General features: G+C 39.5%; 2 protein-coding genes across 3 annotated transcripts in view; one reads left to right on the top strand and one right to left on the bottom strand.

The window, feature by feature from the left end:
- Positions 1–16,413, top strand: part of Rab5a (RAB5A, member RAS oncogene family) — a 31,994-nt gene extending 15,581 nt beyond the window's left edge. For both annotated transcript variants that reach the window (XM_028766606.1, XM_028766607.1), the window contains 4 exons: positions 4,888–5,039; positions 5,631–5,753; positions 7,473–7,566; positions 15,043–16,413. In XM_028766606.1, coding sequence (XP_028622439.1) covers positions 4,888–5,039; positions 5,631–5,753; positions 7,473–7,566; positions 15,043–15,158 — 485 coding nt within the window. In that variant the 3' untranslated portion in view covers positions 15,159–16,413. The remainder of the gene's footprint in view (positions 1–4,887; positions 5,040–5,630; positions 5,754–7,472; positions 7,567–15,042) is intronic.
- Pp2d1 (protein phosphatase 2C like domain containing 1) overlaps positions 16,193–25,079 on the bottom strand; it is a 42,490-nt gene continuing 33,603 nt past the window's right edge. The window contains exon 3 of the mRNA XM_028766603.1: positions 16,193–17,340. Coding sequence (XP_028622436.1) covers positions 16,565–17,340 — 776 coding nt within the window. The 3' untranslated portion in view covers positions 16,193–16,564. The remainder of the gene's footprint in view (positions 17,341–25,079) is intronic.

Genomic DNA, 25,079 nt, shown 5'->3' with positions numbered 1-25,079 from the left:
CATGTGTGAAGCCTTGAGTTCTATCCTGAGCATTACAAATAACCATCTGGGGCTAGAGACGCTTTAATTCCCATAGGTTTTCTGTTCCCTCTGTGTTTTATTGGGGCAGTTTTAGGAGAGATTAACTGGTTTTTGTTACCCTTTTGATGCCATCAGTATGGATATTTTCTTTCCCTTCTGGAACAGTATGGTAGGAACTTGGGTATTTGTAGACTCAATGGTTATAGTTTCAGCCAGTATTTATTTAGCTCATTCCTGTAATCCCTAACCTTTAGGAGGCTGAGTCATGTCTGTGATACAATAGAATATGATGCTGTCTCTAAACAAAACAAGTAAAATAAGTAAAAAAGAATCAAGTATAAATCATCATGTACAGATGTTTTGGAGCACATAAGCCGCAGATCTGACTAGGGTGACACAAGATGTAAGCACACAGTGTGGACAATGATCTGTTCTTGCTCTGGTTCCTTGAATCCTGTTACTTTCCAGGAAGTTTCACCTGCTTATTCAGTGTTCCATTGTACAACTACTAACTCACCACAAGGCAAGAACTCGACCTGTAGGTTTAAAATAATTTTCAGTAACAATTATAGAGCAATATTAAATATCAATACTAAATTATAGTGACACAGACATAATTTTTCACAAAATCAGAAATCCTCAGAGCCTTGCTACTAGGTAGTCTGCCAGTTTCATGCTTATAGATGGGATAGTTGCTATGTTCTTTTAGAACTGACTCCAGTGGTCTTCACAAATTATCTACATAAAAGCGATTTTTGTTTTAAACTGTTATCATAATGGTTTAGTGCTTCTGAAAGGAACTCTAAATTTGCTGGCAGGTTATTGTTCTTTTGATAATATTTAATATTTTCTTGTATGTACTTGGAATTTTTAGCATATCTATGAAGAAGGTTGTTTGTCTTTTACATTTTTTTTTCTTCTCTATTCATGTGAGCATGAGTGTACATGTGCTACAGTAGCAGAGGACAACTTTCTCCTTCATGAGGATTCCAATAATAGTTGGTTGTTGTTGCTGCTGTTGTTTTGTGTCCATTGAGCCATCTCAATGACCTAGTTAAGTGGTTTTTGTAATAACTTAACTGGTTTGAGAATTGGACTGGGCTTTCATTAAGGCAGTGTAATTGACAGTTATCTCCATGGACTAAGAATTGTTTCTAGTTATGCACACTTTATGTTTGCTTTATTTTTTGGAGTTTTTTAGAGGTAGGGGTGTTGAACAAGGTATTATTCTGTACAAGGTATTAATTCTGTAGCCCACACTAACCTGAAACTCCCTGTATAGTCCAGACTGGCCCCATGTTTGTAACAATTCTTTTTGTGAGTGCTGAGATAGAAGGTGCTATTCCAGCTTAGTTTTTGTCTTTTTGAGATAGTATTTCGTTCTGCATCCCAAGAAAGTCTGGAGCTCAATAGACAAAGGTGGTCTTGGCAGTCTTTCTGCCCCAGTTGAATTTTGAATGCCAGTAGTATAAGCATGTGCTGCCACAGTAAGCTAAAAGGGAATATACTATATGATATATTCTAGTACCAAAGTTAAAGTAGAAGAGGAATATCAGGGTATGGTAGAAATGGCTTGTAGGGAAACTGAGAGCTCATACATGAACCAAACTAAATTATCAACCCTTGTTAACCACTTTAAAGGCAGTGGGAAAGTGGAGCCTAAAAAGGAGATGGTCTCATGTAATAGCCAAATTTATTCAGAGTAACAGGCAATTTATTTTCTTGAGGGTCAAGAAAAATCACCTGATTAAAAGTTCTTATGAGTTCAAGTTATTCCAAGATCACAAAGACGAAATGCATGTGGCAATAAAAAACAAAAACAAAAACTCAAAACCAAAACCTTTCCACGGGCATATAAACAAATAACAATAACCAGTTGTAATAAATCAACTAAAGTAAACTCAATCCTATCTGCTACACCTGGGAGGGGCACGAAAACATAATCCAAGAACAAATCCCTGTTTTTTAAGAAGCTGAGGTCACAAGACTCTTGTCTTCTTGGGAGTTTTCTCAAAAGCACAAGAACATATAGGAATGGACCATGTTTTTACAAATTGTTATGTTTATGTACCCCAAGCTAGACTCAAATTGATAATTCTTCTGCTTTCAGTGAATAAATGCTGGGATTACAGGCTTGCATCTCCATATTGAATGTAAAGTATTCTTTTATATAGGTAGGTACTGTTTGTTGAAATTAGAATCAGAATAAAAACAAAGGTTCTTTCCACACAGCTTGACCTGAGATCGATCAGTGTATAGCCCACACAGTGGAAGGAAAGAACCAATTCCTGAAAGTTGCCCTCTGACCTGTATAGACATGTGACACACAGAATGTTTTTAAAGATTTATTAATTTTACCCTGTGATATGAGTGTTAGCCTCCATGTATTTCTGAGTACCATGTATCTAATGCTATGGGATGCCAGATCTCCTGAAACTGGAGGTGCAGATTATTGTCAGCTGCCATTTGGGTACTAGGAACTGAAACCAGGTCCACTATAAGAGCAAGAAATAGACTTAACTGCTGAGCTATCTCACCCCCCCCCCCCCCCCTTTTTTTTGGTTTGATCTTCACCAGTACAGCCAGACCTACATATTGAGACTCTATTTCATGGTAAATAGAAAAGACAGGAAAAGGAAAAGGTAAAATAAAATTCTTGGGGCTGGTGAGATGGCTCAGTGGTTAAGAGCACTGACTGCTCTTCCAGAGGTCATGAGTTCAAATCCCAGCAACCACATGGTGGCTAACAACCATCTGTAATGATATCTGATGCCCTCTTGTGGGGTGTCTGAAGACAGCTACAGTGTACTTACATATAATAAATAAAATAAAAATTTAAAAAAATGTTAAAAAAAAAATAAAATAAAATTCTTAGGAGAAGGGTAGGTCTTAAAGAACTGATGGCTCAGTGAAGTGTGTACTGCTTTTGCACTAGACTTTCACATAGATGAACACACAAAATAAACATACAAAAATGACCCATGAGCATAATGGCACACCTTTAATTCTGGCACTCCTATGGCAGAAGCAGACAGATCTTTAAGTCTGAGGCCAGCCAGGGCTACATAATGAAGAGTTTGTCTCAAAAAAAAAAAAAATTCTTTTTGTTTCTTTAGAATAAAAAAAGGTCTAGTGGCCCAAGTTTTAACTTTGAATTCTCACAGTTGTCTTCTGAGCTCTGCTGGAAACAAAAAATAATGAATTGATTTTTAGGGCTAGAAAGATGGCTCAGCAGTTAAAAGCACCAAGTGCTCTTCCAGAGGCCTTGAGTTCAGTTCCCAGCAACTACATAGCGGTTTACAGTCTAACATGAGTTCTGATGCCCTCTTCTGTCGTGTGGGTGTGCATGCAGTTAGAGCACTCATATACATAAAATAAATAAATGAATCTTTTTTTTTTTAATCAAAAACCTAAAAAACAACCAAAAATTGTTTTTTAAAAGACCTTAAGAACTTGCCGGGCAGGTGGTACACGCCTTTAATCCCAGCACTTGGGAGGCAGAGGCAGGCGGATTTCTGAGTTCGAGGCCAGCCTGGGCTACAGAGTGAGTTCCGGTACAGCCAGGACTACACAGAGAAACCCTGTCTCGAAAAACCAAGAAAAAAAAAAAGAACTCAGAGTGACAGCATATACAAGACCTGTACAAGTTCAAATCAGACAGAGCCCCAACAAAGAGAAGGAAAAGTCTTACCCCTAATAATGAAGAAGCTATTTTCAGTTGATACTTGCAGAGAAAAGTTTTCTCCAGTGGGTGACACTGGAGAATATCATCCATGCTCCAGGACTGCCCCCATGTCCAACAGTAGTTGGCCATCTCAAAATGGACTCCATGATTTTTTTTTTTTTATGCTTTTTAGTTTGTTCTGGGGTTTTTTTGTTGTTGTTGTTGGCTTGTATGTTTGTTCTTGTTTTGTCTTGCTGGATTTGATTTGGTTTTCCTTTGTTGAGAAGGAAAACATGAAGTTTGGGGGTAGGGAGTATCTTGGGAAAGTTGGGGAAAGAATATGATCAAAGAATTGTACAAAAAAATTTTAAGTAAAAAAGAGAGGCAGTATTATGTTTAACAAGTATGTAGTGATGAAGTGATTAGTATGTTTTTGTGCATAGCTGTCTGTAAAGGCTTATTTTTAGGAAACTCAAATTTTTTTATATGAAAGGATATATTGTTTGTGTATATATAACCTATGTACTTCTTTGTGGGATTTGGGGTGAGGGGGTTGTTTTGAGATGCCTTGTGTAGACCAGGGTGGCTTTGAACTTGATGTACCTAATGCTGACTTTGAACTACCTCTTGTGGACTAAGATTACAGCATGCACTACTGTACTCAATTCACATGCTACTGGAGATCTAACCTAGTTTTGTACATGCTAGGCAAGCACTCTACCTACAAAGCTACATTGTCAGCTCTTCAACTTACTTTTGTTTTTTTAAGACAAGGTTTCTCTGTATAGTCCTGGCTGTCCTGGAACTTACTCTGTAGAGCAGGCTGGCCTCAAACTCAGAAATCCGCCCGCCCGCCTCTGCCTCCCAAGTGCTGGGATTAAAGGCGTGCGCCACCACTGCCTGGCCCACTTACTTTCAATAATCTAGATTAGTTCTGATACCTGAAATGTGAAGTTGGTAGACTGGGAGGCGATTCTATTACTAGAGCAATTAATTTTGTCTAGCATGCATGAAGCCCTGGGTTCAATCTCCAGCACCACATAAACTGGTTGTGATGTGGCACTAGTGGGGAAGTAGAGACAAAAGGATCAAAAGTTCAATGTCATCTTTGGTTATGCAGTGAATTTCAGGCTAGCCTGGCCTTCATGTTTTCTTTTCAAAGTTGAGAAAAAGGATAAACTTATAGGTATTTTCTTTTTCAGCTGCCTTTCTAACCCAAACTGTGTGTCTTGATGACACAACAGTAAAATTTGAAATATGGGATACAGCTGGCCAAGAACGGTATCATAGCCTAGCACCAATGTACTACCGAGGAGCACAAGCAGCCATAGTTGTGTATGATATCACAAATGAGGTGGGTATAAAATCTTACTACCTGAAAGCCAGTTTGAATAATTACTTTTATTTTTAGCCAGTCATAACATTTCTGCCAAAGCTTTTGTGAGTGGAATATAAAGTGAAAGTGCCTTAAGAGATATAGTACTAAAGAATCTTCTTCCCTCAGGGTCATGCTAGACCATTGGTTCTCAACCTGAGGGTTGCAACCCATTTGGGGATCTAACCACCTTTTTTTTTTTTTTTTTTTTTTTTTTTTTTTTTTTTTTTTTTTTTTTTTTTCATATTTTTTCTGTGCAGCCCTGGCTGTCCTGGAACTCACTCTGTAGACCAGGCTAGCCTCGAACTGAGAAATCTGCCTGCCTCTGCCTCCCAAGTGCTGGGATTAAAGGCGTGCGGCACCACCACCCGGCCTAAGCACCCTTTCACAGAGGTCACCTAAGACCATCCTACATATCAGATTTTTACAGCTGAAAACCTGTGTTAAAGGTTTTCAGCATTAGGAAGATTGAAAACCACTGCACTAGAATCTTTAAGCCTTATCTCATAGAGAATGCTTTCTAAGTCTGTTTTGAGCTTATGCCAAATAGCTTTTTCTTCCTTTTATCAGGAATCCTTTGTGAGAGCAAAAAACTGGGTTAAAGAACTTCAAAGGCAAGCAAGTCCTAATATTGTGATAGCTTTGTCAGGAAACAAGGCTGACTTAGCAAATAAAAGAGCCGTTGACTTCCAGGTATGTGGAATTTTACTTTTCACTTAAAATCTTATGTTTTAAAGTAAATTTAAACCTAAAAATACAGACTTTGAAAAAACATATAAAACAATAATACATAAAATATTTTTCCTGATGCAGTCAGGGATAGAGCTCAGATGATTGATTGATAGAGCACTTGCCTAGCGTGTATGTGTTTGGGGTTCTATTCTGAGCCTCCTCGTAAATCAGGGATGCATGGTAGCACACATTATACCAGGGGAAATAGATGGAAGAGGATGGGGAGTGGGTAAGGACAGCCTTGGCTGCATGAGACCATGGTTTTTTTCCAAAAAGAATTGCAGAATACTGTTCTGTACCTTCCATCCCTCCACTCCCATATACATACCTGAGAAAAAGTTAATGTTCTTTCTATCTTATGTACATATATACTACATATATTGCTACACAAACACGAGTGTGTGTCTGTGTGTGTGCTTGTGCACACACTCATGCATACATGTGTGCGTTTGCATAGCTGTCCTTAAAAGGAAATTAAAAAATAGAGACTCAGCTACTCTTCATTTGGGACCTAGCAGTGTGGCACAGCATGTAAAAGTTCTAAGTTCTATGCCTAGAACCCAGGTGCTGGAGAGAGGGAGAGGGAGGGAGAGAGAGAGAGGGGCAACTCCACACATATACTGACTGGTACATACATATACATACACACACATACATACACAAATAAGTGTGCTGTGTATGTATGTAAAAATAATGCTTGGGACAGGCATGGCAGTGCACCCCTGTAATCCCATTCATTACTTGGGAGGCAGAGGTAGGAATATTGCCACAAGTTTTAGGCCAGCCTGATCTTAAAAGACCTTCAGTTTGTATATATTTAAGATAATTAATTCAGAATGTCCTCCACTACAAAACAATATACTATTTACATTTAGAAAATTAGTTCATATTTATTAAAGCTATTTCTCTTGCTCAAAAAGCTCTGGCTATGGCCTAATATGTAGATGTGACTCTTTCTTCATGACATAGCTAGAATGTAGATAGAGGAATGTATCATGGTGTGTTAAGCAAAGCACTTTGCACATGTAACTTAAGTTCTTAAAATGGCCCTGTGAAGTCTGTTATCTGCTATGCTATCCAAAACAGCTACGTTTCCCAGCAAAACATCTTAGAGCTTCAGTTTTGTTCAGAAGTGGCCCTGTGCTGGCTGTAACAGTTCAAAGGAGCCTCAGTTGTTCTGAGGGGACCAAAGGAAACAATATAGGTAAACTGGAAATAATGACAGAAATGTAGGACAGCTTGTAATTTTGAAGGAAATAGTTTATAATGTAGTTTGAATTTTAATGCTGTTGTCACTGAAAATTAAATATAAGGATGTAATCAGTAGTTGCGACTGCTAAGACATTGGGTTTCCATATTTATTACTAATTCTTTATCTTTAAAAGGCATAAGTAGAAGTTGGCATTGTGACTGAAGAGAATTTAAAGTATACGGATACACTGTCGTCCCCCCCTCCCCAATTATTATTATGACTAGGTTTAGTCTTAGATCTGATGAGTAGGGGTAGAATATGTAAAAAGTTAAGATAAAAAAAAAATTGTTCATGGTGAATTATCCTACCCATTGTTTCTTCTTTTGCCACAGCATATTCTCCAGTTGTTAGTAATAGAAATCAAGTAAGTAAATCTATTAAATAAACTGTATGCAGTATATGTTTAAGGGCTTTTTTTTTTTAAACAGGAAGCACAGTCCTATGCAGATGACAACAGCTTATTATTTATGGAGACATCAGCTAAGACATCAATGAATGTAAATGAAATATTTATGGCAATAGGTAAGATGAATGATATTTAAAAGCAAAATACAGAATGTTTGTTCCTCACCCTTCTTAAAAACTTTTTTCCTCTGATGATATTTTTCTAGATTCTTTTCACTAAGCAATATTTTCTTAGGAATACTGTAGCCGGGCAGTGGTGGCACACGCCTTTAATCCCAGCACTTGGGAGGCAGAGGCAGGCAGATTTCTGAGTTCGAGGACAGCCAGGGCTACACGGAGAAACCCTGTCTCGGGAAAAATAAAAATAAAAATAAAAGGAATACTGTAAAGCCTGATTGGGAAGCAGGATGTAGTGGGCAGCCTAAGCAAAAGATGGTTCCTCAGAATGAGGGAAGTTTTTTTGTTTGTTTGTTTGTTTTTTGCTTCTTGTTTTTCGAGACAGGGTTTCTCTGTGTAGCCCTGGCTGTCCTGGAACTCACTCTGTAGCCCAGGCTGGCCTTGAACTCAGAAATCCGCCTGCCTCTGCCTCCCAAGTACTGGGGTTAAAGGCGTGCGCCACCACTGCCCGGCAGAATGAGGGAAGGTTTAAAAAAAAAGATTTATTGGAAGTTACGAGGTCCCACCCTGTTTTGTTTTTAAATCTTTCTTCCTCATCCTGCTTTCTCATTCCTTCCTTCTCTTTCTTTCTCTTCTTTTCCTCGTTTATCTTCTTTCCTTCCTTCTTTCTTCTCCCTTCTTCCTCTTCCTTCACCTTCCAATAGCATGAATTAAACTCAGGGCCTCCTACTTGCTAAGCAGTTTATACCTACCACTGAGATAACCCATTGCTAGTCCTGTTAATGTCAATTTTATATTCATTCATTAATTTGGTGAATGTTGGGTTATAATAGTAGAGGTGAATTAAAAGTTGATCTTATTAACAGGTAGATTTATTGAAAAGTAGTACCTCTTATTTGTAAGGAATATATTCCAAGACACTCTGTGGCTGCCTGAAACAGTGGATTAGTGTTAAGCCTTCTAATTTGATGCCTTTTCTGTCCTAAATGTACATCACACACATTTGCCATAACCACACAGAGACGGAAGAGCAAAACTAGCACAGATTTTCCTCTTCTTCCCTTTTCCACAAAGATTCTTTACCACCTGGGAAAAGGATCAGACCCCTGACCTTAAAAATGGTAGGCAAATGTTGTATTGCTGAACTATATCTTCAGTGTTGAAGATTGTTTTCCTGAGTTTTTTGTTGAAGCTAAGTTCAGATTTGGATTTGGTGTGTATCAAGGCTGGATTAGAATGTGGGGTTGTTGGGCCTTAGATTTCAAAGTACTGGGTATATAGGGGTTCCACTGGGTCTGACTTTTTTTTTTTTTTAAGTTGTTTTGTTGTTGCTTTGAGACAAGGGAAGACCTTGTATTGGTGCTTGTCTTAGGGTTTTATGACCAAGGTATCTCTTATAAAGGACAACATTTAATTGGGGCTGGCTTACAGGTTCAGAGGTTCAGTCCATTATCATCAAGGTGGGAACATGGCAGCATCCAGGCAGGCATGATGCAGGATGAGCTAAGAGTTCCCTATCTTCATCTGAAGGCTTCTAGCAGAATGTTGGCAGCTAGGATAAGGGTCCTTGTGTGTGTGTGTGTGTGTGTGTGTGTGTGTGTGTGTGTGTGTGTGTTTGTGTGTGTGTATGAGTACACTATCACTATCTTCAGACACCAGAAGAGGGCATTAGGAGATCTCATTACAGATAGTTGTGAACCACCATGTGGTTGCTGGGAATGGAACTCAGGACTTTTGAAAGAGCAGTAATGCTCTTAACCACTGAGCCATCTCTCCAGCCCCCAGGATGAGGGTCTTAAAGCCCACACCCACAGTGACACACCTACTCCAACAGGACCACACCTTCTAATAGTGTCACTCCTTGGCCTGAGCATATACAAACCATCACATTCCACTCCCTGACCCCCATATGCTTGTCCAAACATGAATACTTAAACATAGCATAATGCAAAATACATTTAGTCCAACTTTAAAAGTCCTCATAGTCTATAGCAATCTCAACAATATTAAAAGTTCAAAGTCTCTTCTGAGATTCATCTAATCACTTAAATGTAATCCCCAAAGCAAGAGAGGAAATCAGCTGGGCAAACTCCAAACTCTGCCTCTCCATGTCTGATTTCAAGGTAGTCTTCAGATTTCCAACTCCTTTTTCATCTTTGTTGACTGCAACAAACTTCCTGAGCTGGTTCTACTTTGTTAGCAGCTTTCCTCAGCAGATAGCCCATGACTCTGGCATCTCAAACATCTTGGGGTCTCCAAGGCAACTTTAATGTTACAGCTTCTTGTTTCTATGTCTGAGATCCACACATGATCTTCTGGACTTCTCCAAAGGGCTGGCGTCACTTCTCCAGCTTTGCCCTCTGTAGCACTCTAAGCTCAAGTTGATCCACTCCACTGCTGCTGATGTTCTTGGTGCTCATCCCATGGTAATGGCATTTCCAGTAAACTGGGGACTTCCACTGCTACTAGGCTTCACCAATAGCCTCTCATAGGCTGTCTTCATGGTGCCAAGCCTCAGCTCCTTTGCATGACTTCTTCAATCCTGAGCCATCAACTACAACTGAGGCTGTACCTTCACCAGTGGCCTTCTATGGTCTCTCACAGTGCCAAGCCTCAGCTGCTCTTCATGACTGTCAAAACCAGTACACATTAGCAAGTACAGCTGCAGCACAAGATACATCCTGAAACACAGCTTCTCAGAAAGCACTTCCCTGATTTCACCTCAGTGGTGCTGGTCTCTTTTTAACCACTAATTTCTTATCTCCAGGTAACCAGCATCAATTGTCCCAGTAATGCCTTCTGTTCATGGACCAAAGCCATGTGGCCAAAGCTGCCAAGTCCTGCTGCTTGCTGGAGCTGGAACATTCCCCTCTTGTTCTATTACATTATCACCAGTTTTCTGTTTTCTAACTCCTTCACTGCCTGAACTTGACTGTCCTGGAACTTGCTATTTAGACTGACTTTGAACTCAGAGATCTGGATTCCTGTCTCCTAAACATTGGGATTAAAGTGTGGTCCACCAAGCCTGGATTTAAGTTTTTCTTCACCTAGAACTTGCTCTCTTCTAGGCTACCCTTGAACTCAGAGATCTGCTTATCTTTGCCTTCTGGGATTAAAGGCTTGTACTACTTACTATGCCTGAACCTAAATTTAGCTGGTTGGGATCTTGCCCCAAGGTCACTATTCCCATAATTCAATTTAATATCCTTGAACAGCGCCAATTCACTTCCTGGTGTCCCTTTAATACATGAACCATATATTTTATATTTTTCTTTTCTAAGCTTGCTATGCTTGTTCAAAATACTCTTCAATAGACTTAACCAAGGACAAAGACTCTGCTGGGGTTTTTTGAGACTTTTGTTAATGTAATTAATCTGAGTCTCTTCCCCTTAGCCTCAGGCAGACTCTTTAGACAAGGACAAAAAGTAGCCACATTGTTTACCAAAAGACCACAAAAACAGTCTCTGGGCCACAAATTCTCCACTGAAGATTCTTGGGCCACGGGTCCTCACTATTTAAATCATTCTCAGTAACAAAGTCTTCCATATTCCTACTAGGATAGCCCATTAAGCCCCATTTAAAGCATTCCACTGCTTTCCAAATCCAGAGTACACATTCTTCCAAACAAAAGCCTGGTCAGTCCTATCTATACCCCACACCTAGTACCAACTTCTGTCTTAGGGATTTACTGCTGTGAACAGACTCCATGACCTAGGCAACTCTTATAAAGACAACATTTAATTGAGACTGGCTTACAGGTTCAGAGGTTCAATCCAGTATCATCAAGGTAGGAACATGGCAGCATCCAAGCAGGCATGGTGCAGGATGAGCTGAGAGTTCTCTGTCTTCATCTGAGGCTGCTAGGCATCTAAGATGAGAGACTTAAAAGTCCACTTAAAATGACACACCTACTCCAACAGGGCCAGATCTAATAGTGCCTTTCCCTGGGCCGTGCATTTACAAACCATCACAGTGCTTTAGGATCATAAAGATTACCTGAACACAAATGCTGTGATATCAAAGTTGTCTGATAACTAAGCTACTAGTAGGTAGGTAGTGTATGTACTGTTGATACATTAGACAGAGATGATCCATGTGCCAGGCAGGAAGGTGGGAACAGTGTAGGATTTCAGCCTGTGCCTTAGAAGAACCTAAACTTTTGTTTCTTACACACTTGCATATATGTGCTCTTTATGTGGTTGTATGTGGAAACCAGAAGTTGACAATTAAATGTTTTAATCCGTTATTTCTTCAGCTTTCATTTTTAAGCATTGTGTGTATGTGTGTGTGTGTGTGTGTGTGTGTGTGTGTGTGCGTGCGCGCGCACGCGAAAAAAAATGTGAAAGGCGGGACAGTTTTTGCTAGTCTCCTCCTAATATCATACAGGTTCCAGGTATGGAAGTGATGTCATGAAGCTTGGTGGCAAACACTTTTACCTTCTGAATCATCCTGCTATCTCTTTTATTTTTAGCCCAAATATTTCACTGAACTCTGAACACATTGGAAATCATAAGCTCTTTGTACTCCTCCATGATCTGTCTACTCCTAGTGCTGGAGTTACATATGTTTTTACATGAGTGGTGAGGACCCAAATTCAGAACTTAGTGGTTCAATAACAAACACTTCACTAACTGAACCTGGTTTTGTTTGTTTGTTTGTTTGTTTGTTTGTTTTCAGACAGAGCCAAGGCTGGCCTGGAACTGCAGATCCTCCTACCTCAGTCTCTCAATGACTGGAATTACAGGATGGAGGCACCATTCTAAGCTGAGATATACTTTAGACTTAAGTTTAGAACTTGTAAGCTGCAGAAGTAACTCTGTGGTACAGTGTTTGTATTGTGTTCCTGAAACCTGGATTCTATTCTCAGCTTCTAGATTTTGTTTCAAATTAAACTATTTCCTTTTTATAAAGAAATCAAGCTAAGCTGTGGTGGCACATGCTTTAATCCTAGCGCTTGACAGGCAAAGGCAGGTAGATCTCCAAGTGAGGCCAGCCTGGTCTATTGAGTTAATTTCAGGACAGCCAGGATATATATATACACAGAAACACAAACCACGTGTGTTTGCGATTGGAGTCTTTCTTTAATAAGGTTAACATATCAAATCTCATAGTAAATATAATACAATCTAATTAACAAAGAGAGTCCTTACTGATGTTCACTTCCTTCCACCTCGTCTGAGTCAGATGTGATTATAGAAAGTCCTTAGAGGAATAGGCTAGAGGAAGAAATTTATGGTCATTCCAAAACCCAACTTGGTGTTTATTATAATACAGTACACAGTGATAGCTTATTCTGTGTCCCTAGTTGTAGTGTTGTGGGTCCCAAGTCCACTCCACAGGGCTCAGCAGCTTGGGGAAGTAGAACTTGGGCAATTTGTGTTTGTCCCATGCCACGCTGTAGGGAAGTGCGGAAGCACTGCTTGTGGTAGGAAAGAGCAGTCTGAGGCGCTAGACATCCAGAGCTGGCGTTGGGGTCCTGAGCCTGTGAAGAGGCTGGAGCTCTGGAGTTCCCAGGCTCTTGAACAGCCAGGCACCGATGGAAGTTTCGAAAGAGCTGAGAACAGAGTGGGGACCTGCAGGCTGAGTTTAGCCTGGGGCCAAGGGGAAAATGATGAGCTCCTGCTGGTCCCATGGGGAGAGTCCTTGGCTTGACTGAAGGCTTGGGCTTTATGGGTGGGAGTTTAGAGAGGTTTTATGAGAGATTAGGCAGCTGCTCTGAAAAGGCCTTCTCCCTGGCTCCCCACAATGGATCCCAATGAAAAGAGACAGTCTGTGGTTCCAAATGTTTATTGCCATGATGGAAAGTAGATGTGTAAAATCATACCTCACTTATCAGGGTGGGCCTGAAATTAAATACTTTTTATAGGAAGGAATGCCTGAGAAGGGAAGCTTATTAACTAACCCCTCTAGGCTTCTATGTACCTCATTAGCATGGAGATCTGTCTTGAACCTATGTGAACTTAGGTCATATCCTTTTGTGGAAGGGTTTGGGACATTTCCTTTACATGACTGATGGCCACAAATCTATAGGGGGCTGTGGCTAGTGACAGGGGCCTGAAGCCCAGGAGCAGGGAAAACTCCTACTGTCCCTTCAGGGTTTCTGGGGCTTCTAGCCTTAGCTCAACTGGGGACCATGCTACCTTTCACGGTCCACTTCTCCATACCTAGTACCATTGTTAGTTCATTTACTGGGCATTACTTGTAAATACATCTGACTGAACATTTATCATTATTGTACTTAATGGAACCTTCTCTAGAGCAATTTCTAGGGTGGCTCAGTGAAGGCTTTCTTGTCAAATATAAGTGCTTGCTGGACCTGCTTACCGCAGCTAAGATTCTAAAGATAATATTGATGAGGCAGAAGTAGGGAAGGTAAAGGGTTAAAAAATGCAGGATAGGGAGTATATGGCTTAGTGATAGTTACCTTGTGTAACATGTATGTAAGCCCTGAGTTTCCTAGAAAACAAAACCAAGGTCCAGGATTTTAGGTGGGCATTGGGGATAAAGCACTACTCTTAGTATTGCTGCATCATCCTCAGGATTAAGCCTTGTGTCTAGCAGGTAAACTTTTAGTGGGGAGCATATTCCACAGAACCAGTATTAGCAATATAGAATTCACAAAGCTATTCATGTATATTAATATTGGTATTTGTAGATCAAATAAGGATTTGTCATAGCCCAAGAGGGAAAAGAAGTTATCAGTCATGTGATTGTTTGATGACTGGGTTACACAGTAAAGGACAAATTTGGTTGGGTTGATGATTCTGTCAATAGAATTTGTTCACAGCCTGACTTGTCTTAGAATTATTTGTGATAGCCCAGAGAATGTTGCTATAATGTGAGCTTCTTTATAAACTTTGTAGCTGGTCATGATCTGTTGACTTGGATTTTATGTCTGTCTTGCTTGGTTTTGTTTTTCAAAAGGGAGTCTAGTCTTAAGCTCCTGGGCTAAAATGATTGTTCCAACTCATTCTCCATAGTGAATTACAATTATACCCCGTCATGTCCAGCAGAATTTGTATAATAGAAATATAATGATTATAAAACAGGCAAAGTGTAGATAAGTGATAGTGGACTTGCCCATTGTGCACAGGACCCAATACAACATAAAGTACCAGTCAAGTAAACTGTGATTTCTAAGGGAATTGATACGAGAATTATGTATAGTCGTAGTTAAATTTAAGTTTAAATGGTATGTCTACCATTGGCCTCTACCTACTACTTCAAAAATACTAAGAGACTAAACTCCTTTAGTACAGCAACGGAGTAGGGGGGCATTTGTTTATTTGTTACATTTTTGTGGGTTGTTTGGTGCTTTGTTTTACTTTTTTGAATTTAATAAGTAATAAACATTTGAAAAGAGCAATCAGTCACATAAAAGTTTGGACATAACCCAACTGGGAAACTACTGTATATAAGCAGGTCTAAGTGATTCTCATGAATAATACAACTTTATATTGTTTATTTATTTCTCAGCTAAAAAGCTGCCAAAGAATGAACCACAGAATCCAGGCGCAAACTCAGCGAGAGGACGAGGAGTAGACCTTACTGAGCCTGCACAGCCAGCCAGAAGCCAGTGTTGTAGTAACTGAACTCCAGTGTGAACTTCCTCACTGGCAAATCCATGGAGGTGGGAGCATTTAGCCGGCCCAGTGTGACTTCCAAAAAGAGACTGTGGTAGAATCAAGTTTCTAATACTGAATTATTTTGAATGTTTTGAACTTAATTTTTAATAACATGCATGTGTTCCTCTGGCAGTAGAAAGGAAAATGAGAACTGTGTGTACACTTATTTTATGGGAAAGTACAGGGGAACAGTTCATCTGCAGTGGGTGTAGACCCACTCTTAACCCACCCAGACTCCAAACTGGGATAATAGTCAGGTATATGACAGACTCAAAATTACTAATGTATGCTTTAGAAAAACATTTTTAGGAGACTAAAAATATTTATGTTTAGCAACAAAAGCCAAGCAAATGGTAATTTTTTTGATTGTCTTAAAAATCTGCATTTCATATACTAATAAAGTAATCTCAAGAAAACAGTCCTATATCTCCAGAAAGAAGGAATATTGGTGACATCTTAATTTTATTCAATCCTGTTACTTCTTAAAATTTGATTGAAAAAAAAAAAGTCACATGTAACCCCATCCTGTTTTAAGAATATAAAAACTGCATTTTAATGGTTAGTGGTCCCTTTGTATGACCTTCTTTTAAAAAAGTGGAAACAAACCAGGTATCTGCTTTCTATTTAATCACTGTTGGCTATTACATAAAGGTCTGTCTGGAACAGGGAGGAGGCTCTGCTTCCCTTTGGACATGATTAGTCAGTGCACTAACAATTATGTACATTCAAATTTGATTATTTTAAATATGATCTTCAGCTGTACTGTAAATAGAGTACTGCATTGTAGTCTCCAGGTTTATTATTTCCTGTAATATTTAAGAATTGCCTAAACATATACAAAATGTACAGTTACTAAAACAGCTAATTATTTCTTTCTTCCCCTATGAAAGGAAGGGGCTTTGCTGTTCTTACATGGCTAGACCCATAATAAACAATGTACTTGCAATTTGTAACATAAGTATTACAATGTTATTAGTAATAATCTTGAAGCCTTGTTTTTTGAAGTCCATTTTATTTTAATCAGTATATTGCACTAATTATTTTAGGTATTTTCATTATATGAAATCTACCATGTGTCAGATGATTTAATCTATTTAAGTGTTGATCTGCTAAGAGAACTTGTACATTTTACAGTAACTCAAAATTAGTAAGGAAAACAGTTCACCAGTGTTTAGTTTTATATTGAGGTGCTCAGGTTGGAATAAAGTGGTGTAAAAAGCAACACTGAGTTTTCTCTGTCTTTGACATAAAGTATACACCATAATACACATGATATACAAGCTGCAGCTTTTCTATTTCCTTCCTGTTCTGAGGAATGGTTCTCACAGGAGTCTTTGCAGTACTATTTGCTGTTCTAGGTCGTTGGAATGTTTTTATGCCAGCCTGTGATACTCACTTCCGTTGAGAAACATTACCATAACAGTGATGCTGTCTCTGGAACCACCTTCTATTGCAGCACTTACAAGTTCACAGCCAATGTACTCAGCTGCACCTTTATAGAAGTTCTTAATACATAGTTCTTTCTCACTCTCCTGCTTACTGTCTAAAGTGGGTAAGCTGTTATTTTCTTTTGTGCTGCAAGGGTCATAAGGGGTCGCTTCTGGAGGAAGTGTTTCTGCAGTTAGAGCTTGATGATCATAAGCTTTAGTATGTGTTGAATCAGATAATTCTTTTGTTAGATCTGTAGTTGTCATAAAGTCTTCATTTTCAGGCTGGTACTGGAACAGCACTCGGATGTTACTGTCTGGTGGGGAAAGAAGGTCTTTAGGTAGCCAGGGTTTTTTAGGGCCAGAAACATGTGTTTCTTTATATGCATGAAACAAGGTAATTACCAGTGCAGTGACTTCCTTCTTGTCCAAAACTTGCCAAAGTCCATTAGTGGCTAAGATGAGAAACTGACATAAATCATCTATAGGGACAGAAATTGTTTGTGGTACTGGAATAATGGACTTTTTTAGTCTGAGGTTTCCATGGAATCCAAGACCTCTGGTGGTTTTTATGTGTCCATCCAGGAGGCCATAAGGGTCATCTGAACTGATCACTGCTTCGCTGTGAAGGACTCTTCTTCTTTCTTTGACGTTTCGTGTAGTGTGTTCCTTGGTCAGGCAAAACCCTTTTCCATTTCTGCATAAGACTGCTTGTACATTTCCTAAACAGGTATTTTGTTTTTTAAGAGAAAGAGATCAAAAGATTAATCGTCAGTTTGTATTAAACTATGCTACTTACTAATTCTCTTTCAATGCTAAACACAAAGTATAACACGTAAATGTTTCTAGAATACATATGCTGAACACTGTACAAATATGATTTTGACCTGGGAAACCGCCTAATTCAAATCTCAGTGATAACCATTAGAATTTAAAACACTTATAGGTCATGAAAAATAATTTCCAAGTTAATTTTTTTATGAAACTGTTTCAAAGTATGTTTTTTACTGTTACTTAACATCTATTCAGCAGATTTTTAGAATATTCAAATAAAGGGTCTTTTTTAAATGTTGAAATTATGTGTGTGAGTAATGTGCACATGAGGAGGGTGGGTGCCTGTAGAGTCCAGAAGAGAGAATATTGGATCTCCTAGAGCAGAAGTTAAGAGTTTGCCATGACCCACCAAAGGATTCTGGAAACTAAACTCTTACCTCTCTAAGGGAACAGCAAGTGTTCTTAAACATTGAAGCATCTTTCCAGCACCAAGTAATTAACAAAAACAAGAACAAAAACTTTGGTGGGGTTTTGGAGAGGTGGCCCAGCAATAAAGAGCACATACTCCTCTAGCAGAGGACCTGAATTCAGTTGCTGACATCTGTGTAGGTTAGTACACAATCGCTTATAATTTCAGGTCTAAGGAGACCTGATACCTTTGGCCTCTGTACTTGTGTGCACAAGACCACACACATACACATAAAAATAATAAACCCCTAAAGGACAAAAGCTCTTGGGGGTTAAATAAGGACATTAGGTATAGGCAGTTGCTACCAGGCCTGATAGTCTTGAGTTCCATTCTTGGATCCCACGTGGTGAAAAGAACTGTCTCCTACAAGTTGTCCTCTGACCTTCATATACAGGTGTACATACACACACTAAATAATAAATGGATGAATAAATGAACAAAGTAAGTGTGTGTGTGTGTGTGTGTGTGAGTGAGAGAGAGAGAGAGAGAGAGAGAGAGAGAGAGAGAGAGAGAGAGAGATCCAAATGTATTTAGGATATGGATGATAAAATTCCACTGTTAAAGTGTCCATCCTAGATTTCTGTAATGTGTAATTAAACCACAAGTTCCATTAAAAGTTCATATTGGGGAAATAGGCAGCCACATTAAACTCAACAGTTGATAACTAAAGACTTCAGTAAGATATGGCAGATAGTTGAGATAAACCTGTAATGTTTGCACCATTTTGCTTCCTTGATGTCCTGAAGTCTAAATGTGGTCTGAACAGATTGAAAGATGCTGTTAGAAGTGGTTTGGACTTTTTGTTTTTTCCCCAAGATTTTAGAATCATTGTATAAGAGCAAGCAGTGGTTCTTGGTACAGTATTATTTGTGTTTCACAGCATATCTGAAGTGGCATTGGTATCTGAATACTCTATCCCTGAAAGTTAAAATTCCTACTTTAATATTACCAGTTCTAAAAGCAAAATTTTGTAGGCCAGTGAGATGGTTCAGTAAGTAGAGACACTTGACCTGTTTGACCAAGAACTCATATGGTGGCAGGAGTGAACCTGATCCTCAGACTGCCCTTGGCTTCAGCATACATACTATGGCATACATGCACATGCACCATGGATTTTAAAAAAGAAGAATATTCTGCCAGGTGATGTTGGTGGACATCTTTAATCCTAGCACTCAAGAAGCAGAGGCAGGAAGATCTCTGAGTTCCAAGACAGCCAGGCTACACACAATGAAATCCTGTCTCCAATCAAAAAAGAACATTCAGGTCTTAAACAGTGCTACATTTGGAATCAGAATTGTGTTGCTAATGTGTTCAATTCTGTTTCTTCCATTTTTAACTTTTTTTTGTTTTGTTTTTCTTTTGATTAATTTTGAAATAGAATCTCAATGTATAGCCCAGGCTGACACTTGAGATCTTCCTGTCTCTGCCTCATTGCTGGAAAAGCCTTTTAATTTGTTTACCAAAGAAGAATCTAGACTTAGAAGGCTGAAGTCTGTCCAACTGACTTGACAGTTGACAGACTTATGATTTGACAGAAAGCCTAACCTGATGTGAGATAAATAGTAGTTTTGCCTCATTAGTGTAATAGAGTGAATGCTTGTTGAGCTCCTGGGTTGATTGCAAAATGTGACTCTATGGTATGCAAATGATGCTCCTGCAAACTGCACAAATTTATATTTTCATTATTCTTTCATGCTAACTTGTGGATCTTTTACTTTGATCGGTAAATGAGTAATTATTGAGTGGGAATTTTTGTTGTTGTTGTTTTGGTTTTGAGACAAGCTTCATATAACCTGATCTGGCCTTGAACTATCTGTGTAGCTGAGAATGTCTTGAAATTCCCAGTCTCCTGCTAGCATGTGCCATCATGCCCTGTTTGCATGGGTCTTAACGCATGCTAGGTAGGCATTCTGCAAACTGAGCAATTGTTACTCAATGTTTGTTCAGTGTTGAGCAAAGCAACACTGTGGCATTTAATGTGGCAAATAGATTAGGATGTAGTTCAGCACCTTTCTTAAAATAGAGAAAAAAAAGTGTGTGAGTGTGTGTGTGTGTAAATAATGATACCATAGGTTTACAACTATGTGGGGGATGTAGTTCAACTTTTTAGTATTCCATGTGACAGCTTGAATTCACATACCAGCTTAAGGAGGAACGTGGTAAGCAAGCACTTTGACTTTATATACTTCTGTAATATGGCAGATACATGTGACTATTCAGTTATTTAAAAGGAGTAGTAACTTGGAAGTATAAGACATGTGGATTGCAAGAATGAAGCCAGTCTGGGATATAATATGAGACCACTGTGTCCAAAAAGCAAAAAGGGGGCAATAGCAGTAGTCACTGTGGGTCAGAGTCTAGCCCATCTCACCAAACATGATCCTGGGTAATGTACTGAAGTCTCCACATGTTGAGGAGTTGATGCAGAAAGAACAAAGTTCGTAAGTCAGAAAATAATAATGGCCTGGAAAGATGTATCAGTGGTTAAGAACACTTGATGTTCTTCCAGAGGACGCAGAGGGTTCAGTTTATTTAGTACCCTGTCAGGTGACTCACAACTGCCAATAACTCCAGCTCCAGGAGGCAGAAGGATTGCCACAAGTTAGAAAACAGCCTGGGTTAGGGTGAAAAAGAATAAAAAAATGACTTGCCAGTATGAAATTCGTAACATCCAAAATGTTGAGAAAGTCTTGTTCATGCCACTAAATTTGTGGGAATTCATTCTGTCAGCCCAAGTACATATGCTACTCCAATAGCTTACAAATAAGCACCAAGACAAGAGGCCAGGCTAGAACTATACAACTATAGCTCCATAGTAGAGTGCTTCCCTTGTTTGCATGAGGCCATGAGTTCAACACCCAGTACTGCCACGAAAAAAAAAGACTACTTTTAAGCCAGGCAGTGATGCATACCTGGGGAGCACTAGCACTAGGAAGGGAGAGGCAAGAGGAGGGTCAGCCTGGTTTACATAGTGAGTTCCATGACAGTCATAGGAACACAGAAGCCTTATCTCAAAGAAAAAACACTAGACTCTCCTGAGAGGTCAGCCCTAACTAAGTAGCACCAAACCTCAAAATGTCACTGGAGTTGAGATCAACAAAGAAAGATCTTTTTCTGTGAGACAGGGTCCACTGCTGTCTAGCTTCCTCCTTTTTCTCTTCTCCACCTTTCCTTCCCTACCCACCCCTCTTCTATAACTGCATTCCAAATGTTCAAATAGGAAAGATATAGGTGATTGAAAGACAAAACCTTGAGATGAAAACCAGTGTCTGAAATAAAGAAAAACAATGTAATTAATATTAATGCCAGACTGGATTCCAAAACAAATGGTAGGAACAGTTAAATGAACCCTATGAAGTGGTATACACCTTTAATCCCAGCACTTGAGAAGCAGAGGCAGTAGAATTCTATAAACTGAGTCCCAGGGCAGCCATGGCTACATGTGTCAAAAAAGAAAGGCTCAGAGTTGTAATTTCACTTTGGGGAATACTAAGGCAAAAGGGTTGCCACAAGTTCAAGACCAGGTTGAGCCACAGAATGATGAGACACTATCTCACAAAAACAGAGTTGGAGAGACAGCTCAGTGGTTTAGAGCACTTGTTGCTCTTGGAGAAGATCTAGATTCCATTTCCTACACCCCCTTGGTGGCTTACAATCATCCATAACTCCAGTTCCAGGCCATCTAACACCCTCTTCTGAATTATCAGACACATAAGGTGCACATATATACAGTCAAAATATTCATATATGTGGGTAAATCCTAAAAGGATTGTGATTTATCTTTTGTTGTTTTATGGTTTAAAAAAAGAAAGGAGATGGAAGGAGGGAAAGCAAGGCCAGTGAGGTGATTCAGTGGGTAAGGTGCAAGTGCCTGCTGCCAAGAGTTATGACCTGAGTTCAATTCCCAGAGCCTGCATTGTAGAAAGAGAACTAATCCTGAAAGATGTCTGGCCTCCACACATGCACCAAGATCTTTGTGAGTTCAGGTCCTCTGCATTTAGAATAATATTTAATTGAAATAAAGAAAAGGACCGGGCAGTGGTGGTGCACGCCTTTAATCCCAGCACTTGGGAGGCAGAGGCAGGCGGATTTCTGAGTTTGAGGCCAGCCTGGTCTACAGAATGAGTTCCAGGACAGCCAGGGCTACACAGAGAAACCCTGTCTCGAAAAAAAACAAAACAAACAAACAAAAAAAAAAAAAGAAGAAGAAGAAGAAAGAAAAGTAGAAGAGAGAAAAAGCATAGATTAATGAAGCATTAGTAGATGGGTTCCAATGAACTAATTTAAATAATGTGAATAATCTAGAAAGAAGCCTTTAAAAGAAAAAACAGATGCATCACAATTAAATGGCTTAAAACCCGAGAAAGAAAATCTTTAAAGCAGCCACAAGGAGGAGCCACATTCTGAACAGAGGAACAGGAGAGGCTGAGACAGTGATGCCAGCCAGGCCAAACAGGAAAATAGATTCCAAGAACAGAAAAATCTGCCAGTCTGGAATTTCACACCAATTGATTATTTCCTTCAAAAACAAGAGGCATATATCTTCAATATTCATCACTAGCCTGTGTGGATGGTTTATTCCTTTTTCCCTAGCCCTTAGGAAACTGAAGTAAGTGAATTTCAGTGAGCTTGAAGCCAGCCTGGATTACATAGTTACAGGACTATCAGGAATACATAATAGACACCCAATCTCAAAACAACAACAAAAACCTTGGAAGATCCACATCATAGAAAACAAGAGATTTTCCAGGCAGGAAACACCAAATGAACAGGTCACCACAAAGGAGTTAAGAACAAAAGGAGTATGATTTCCTAAGAGATACAACCCTTTTTCTTACCGAAAATTATAAACGATTTAAAAAAAATACAACACTATGAAGAATAAAAATACATATATAAACATTATTACATTGTATAATAAAAATAATGACACAATGTAGCCCTACACACCTGTAATCCCAGTTCTGTAGTGTTGTGGATAGCCCCGGTGTTGCTTGTATTTTGATGCTAGTTCTACTTTCCCTGGAGGGGCTGCCAGTGATTTATTGTAAACCATCCCCTAATGAGTAAAGAAACTGGGCAAGTATTTGGGGCTTTTCGGTTGGATAGGGGAAGAGAGGAGGCAGGATAAGAATGGGGGCTTTTGGACTAGGATAATGAGAGGACAAGATTAGACTAGTGTCATCCTGTTTAGATGGCGAATCTTCATGGATTCGCCACCAGAGGATTTAGATTTAATATGGCCTACAAGATTAGGATTCTAGTTGTTGCGCCCAGTGATTGACCCAGTGATTGATGTACCATTGTTTCTGAACTAATTTTGTGTGGTGTTTTCCTTCATGCAGTGGCTTAACTCGTTTCCAGAGAGAAAGGTACAGTGGCAAGCTTGGGACTAGTGTGGAAGCGACCCACCAGTGGGAACTTAGCGAGCTAGGTGGAGAGATTTCAGAGCTCTGAGTCAAGAGTCTCCACGAGATGAGAACAGGCTGGCCATTGCCCACCAGTGCCTGGCCAGCCTGCTGGCACCATGCCTGCAATAGAGTGGATTCATTTTTAATATTTCGCGCAACACTCTAGAGTGAGAACAGTGAAAGTGAAGGAGAGGGTTGTGCCAGGCTAGCTATACTGGCTGGTTCTGATACCAACTTGATGCTAGTAAGAGTCATCAGAGAAGAAGGAGCCTCAATTAAGAAAATGCCTCCATGAGATCCACCTGTAAGGCATTTTCTCAACTAGTGATCAATGTGGAAGAGTCCAGCCCATGGTGGATAGTGCCAACCCTGGGCTAGTGGTCCTGGATTCTGTAAGAAAGCAAGCTAAGCAAGCCAGTAAACAGGACCCCTCCATGCCCTCTGCATCAGCTCCTGCCTCTGGGTTCCAGTCTTGTTTGAGTTCATGTCCTGACTTCCAATTTCTATGATCTGGAAGTACAAGCCAAATAAACCTTGCTTTTTGGTCATGGCATTTCTCGCCGTAATAGAAGCCCTGTTAGCCTAAGTTAGTGTCATTAAAAAAGACCATCTCAAGAAACAAACAAACAAAATGGGGCTAGAGAGTTGGATCAGGGGTTAAGAGCAAATACTACTCTTGCAGAGGACACCAAATGAGATGACAATATTGAAGCAATGTAGAGAAATAGAACTTTTTAGCTGGGCTGGGGAGATGGCTTAGTGGTTAAGAGCACTGACTGCTCTTCCAGAGGTTCTGAGTTCAATTCCCAGCAACCACATGGTGGCTCACAACCATCTGCAATGGGATCTGATGCTCTCTTTTTGTGTGTCTGAAGAAAGTGACAGTGTATTCATATACATAAAATAAATAAATCTTAAAAAAAAAAAGAACTTTTTAGCTATTGCTAAGTGGATAGTGTCCTGGAGTCATCATTCTGGAAAGTTGTGGCAATTCCACCCCGACAGACATGACCCTGTGTATGTATGTGTGTGAGTACTTTAATCCCATGAGGATTTAATGAAGTAAAGAAGTAGAAAATCAAGGAAAAGTGTAAGATAGAATATAAATGAGAAATGATAAAGACAAGAACTCAGCCAGGGCTGATTGCTGACACCCCAGTTTTGAGAGGCAGCAGAATTACAAAGTCAAGACCACCCTTGAAACTTAGTGAAATTCTGTGTTAAAGTAAGAACAATAAAGTGGGCTAGAAATGTAGCTTGGTGATAAGAGTTTGCCCAACTACTTAGCCAGTTTAAAGCTCTGAAAACTGAAGGAAAGATGGTTACTCTGTTCTTAGGAAATTAATGCAACATGATCACTGAGAATGAAAACATCAGTCTGTTGCACATGCATTAGTCTCTCCTTAGGAAAGTAGCTCCAGTTAGTAGGATAGTACATGTCTGTAAATCCAGCTCTCGAGAGAAGCAGGAAGATCAGAAGTTAAAGGAGATTCCCCTGGGCTATATAGTGAGTCTGAGGAGAGCCTGGGAAACAAGAGTCCTGTCCCCCAAAGTAAACAAAGTTAGCAGTTATTAATCACCTTTTCAGTCTCTCAAAAAGAGTGGGTTCCTTATGTCTGTTTTGTTTGGATCTAGGCATAGTTACTGTTTTCATATTGTAGTCACTTTTAACCTGTATCAACATCTCATGTCATTTAGAATTTTTTTAACTTACTATTTACATACACACACTGTTGAAATATACTACAGATAGGTAGATATGGATGGATGGATGGATGGATGGATGGATGGATGGATGGATGGATGG

This window comes from Grammomys surdaster, unplaced genomic scaffold, assembly GCF_004785775.1.
Source record: "Grammomys surdaster isolate TR1022 unplaced genomic scaffold, NIH_TR_1.0 169, whole genome shotgun sequence".
NCBI classification, from domain to species: domain Eukaryota; kingdom Metazoa; phylum Chordata; class Mammalia; order Rodentia; family Muridae; genus Grammomys; species Grammomys surdaster.
Note: the sequence above shows the minus strand (reverse complement) of the source record. Positions and strands in the feature narration are given on the sequence as shown.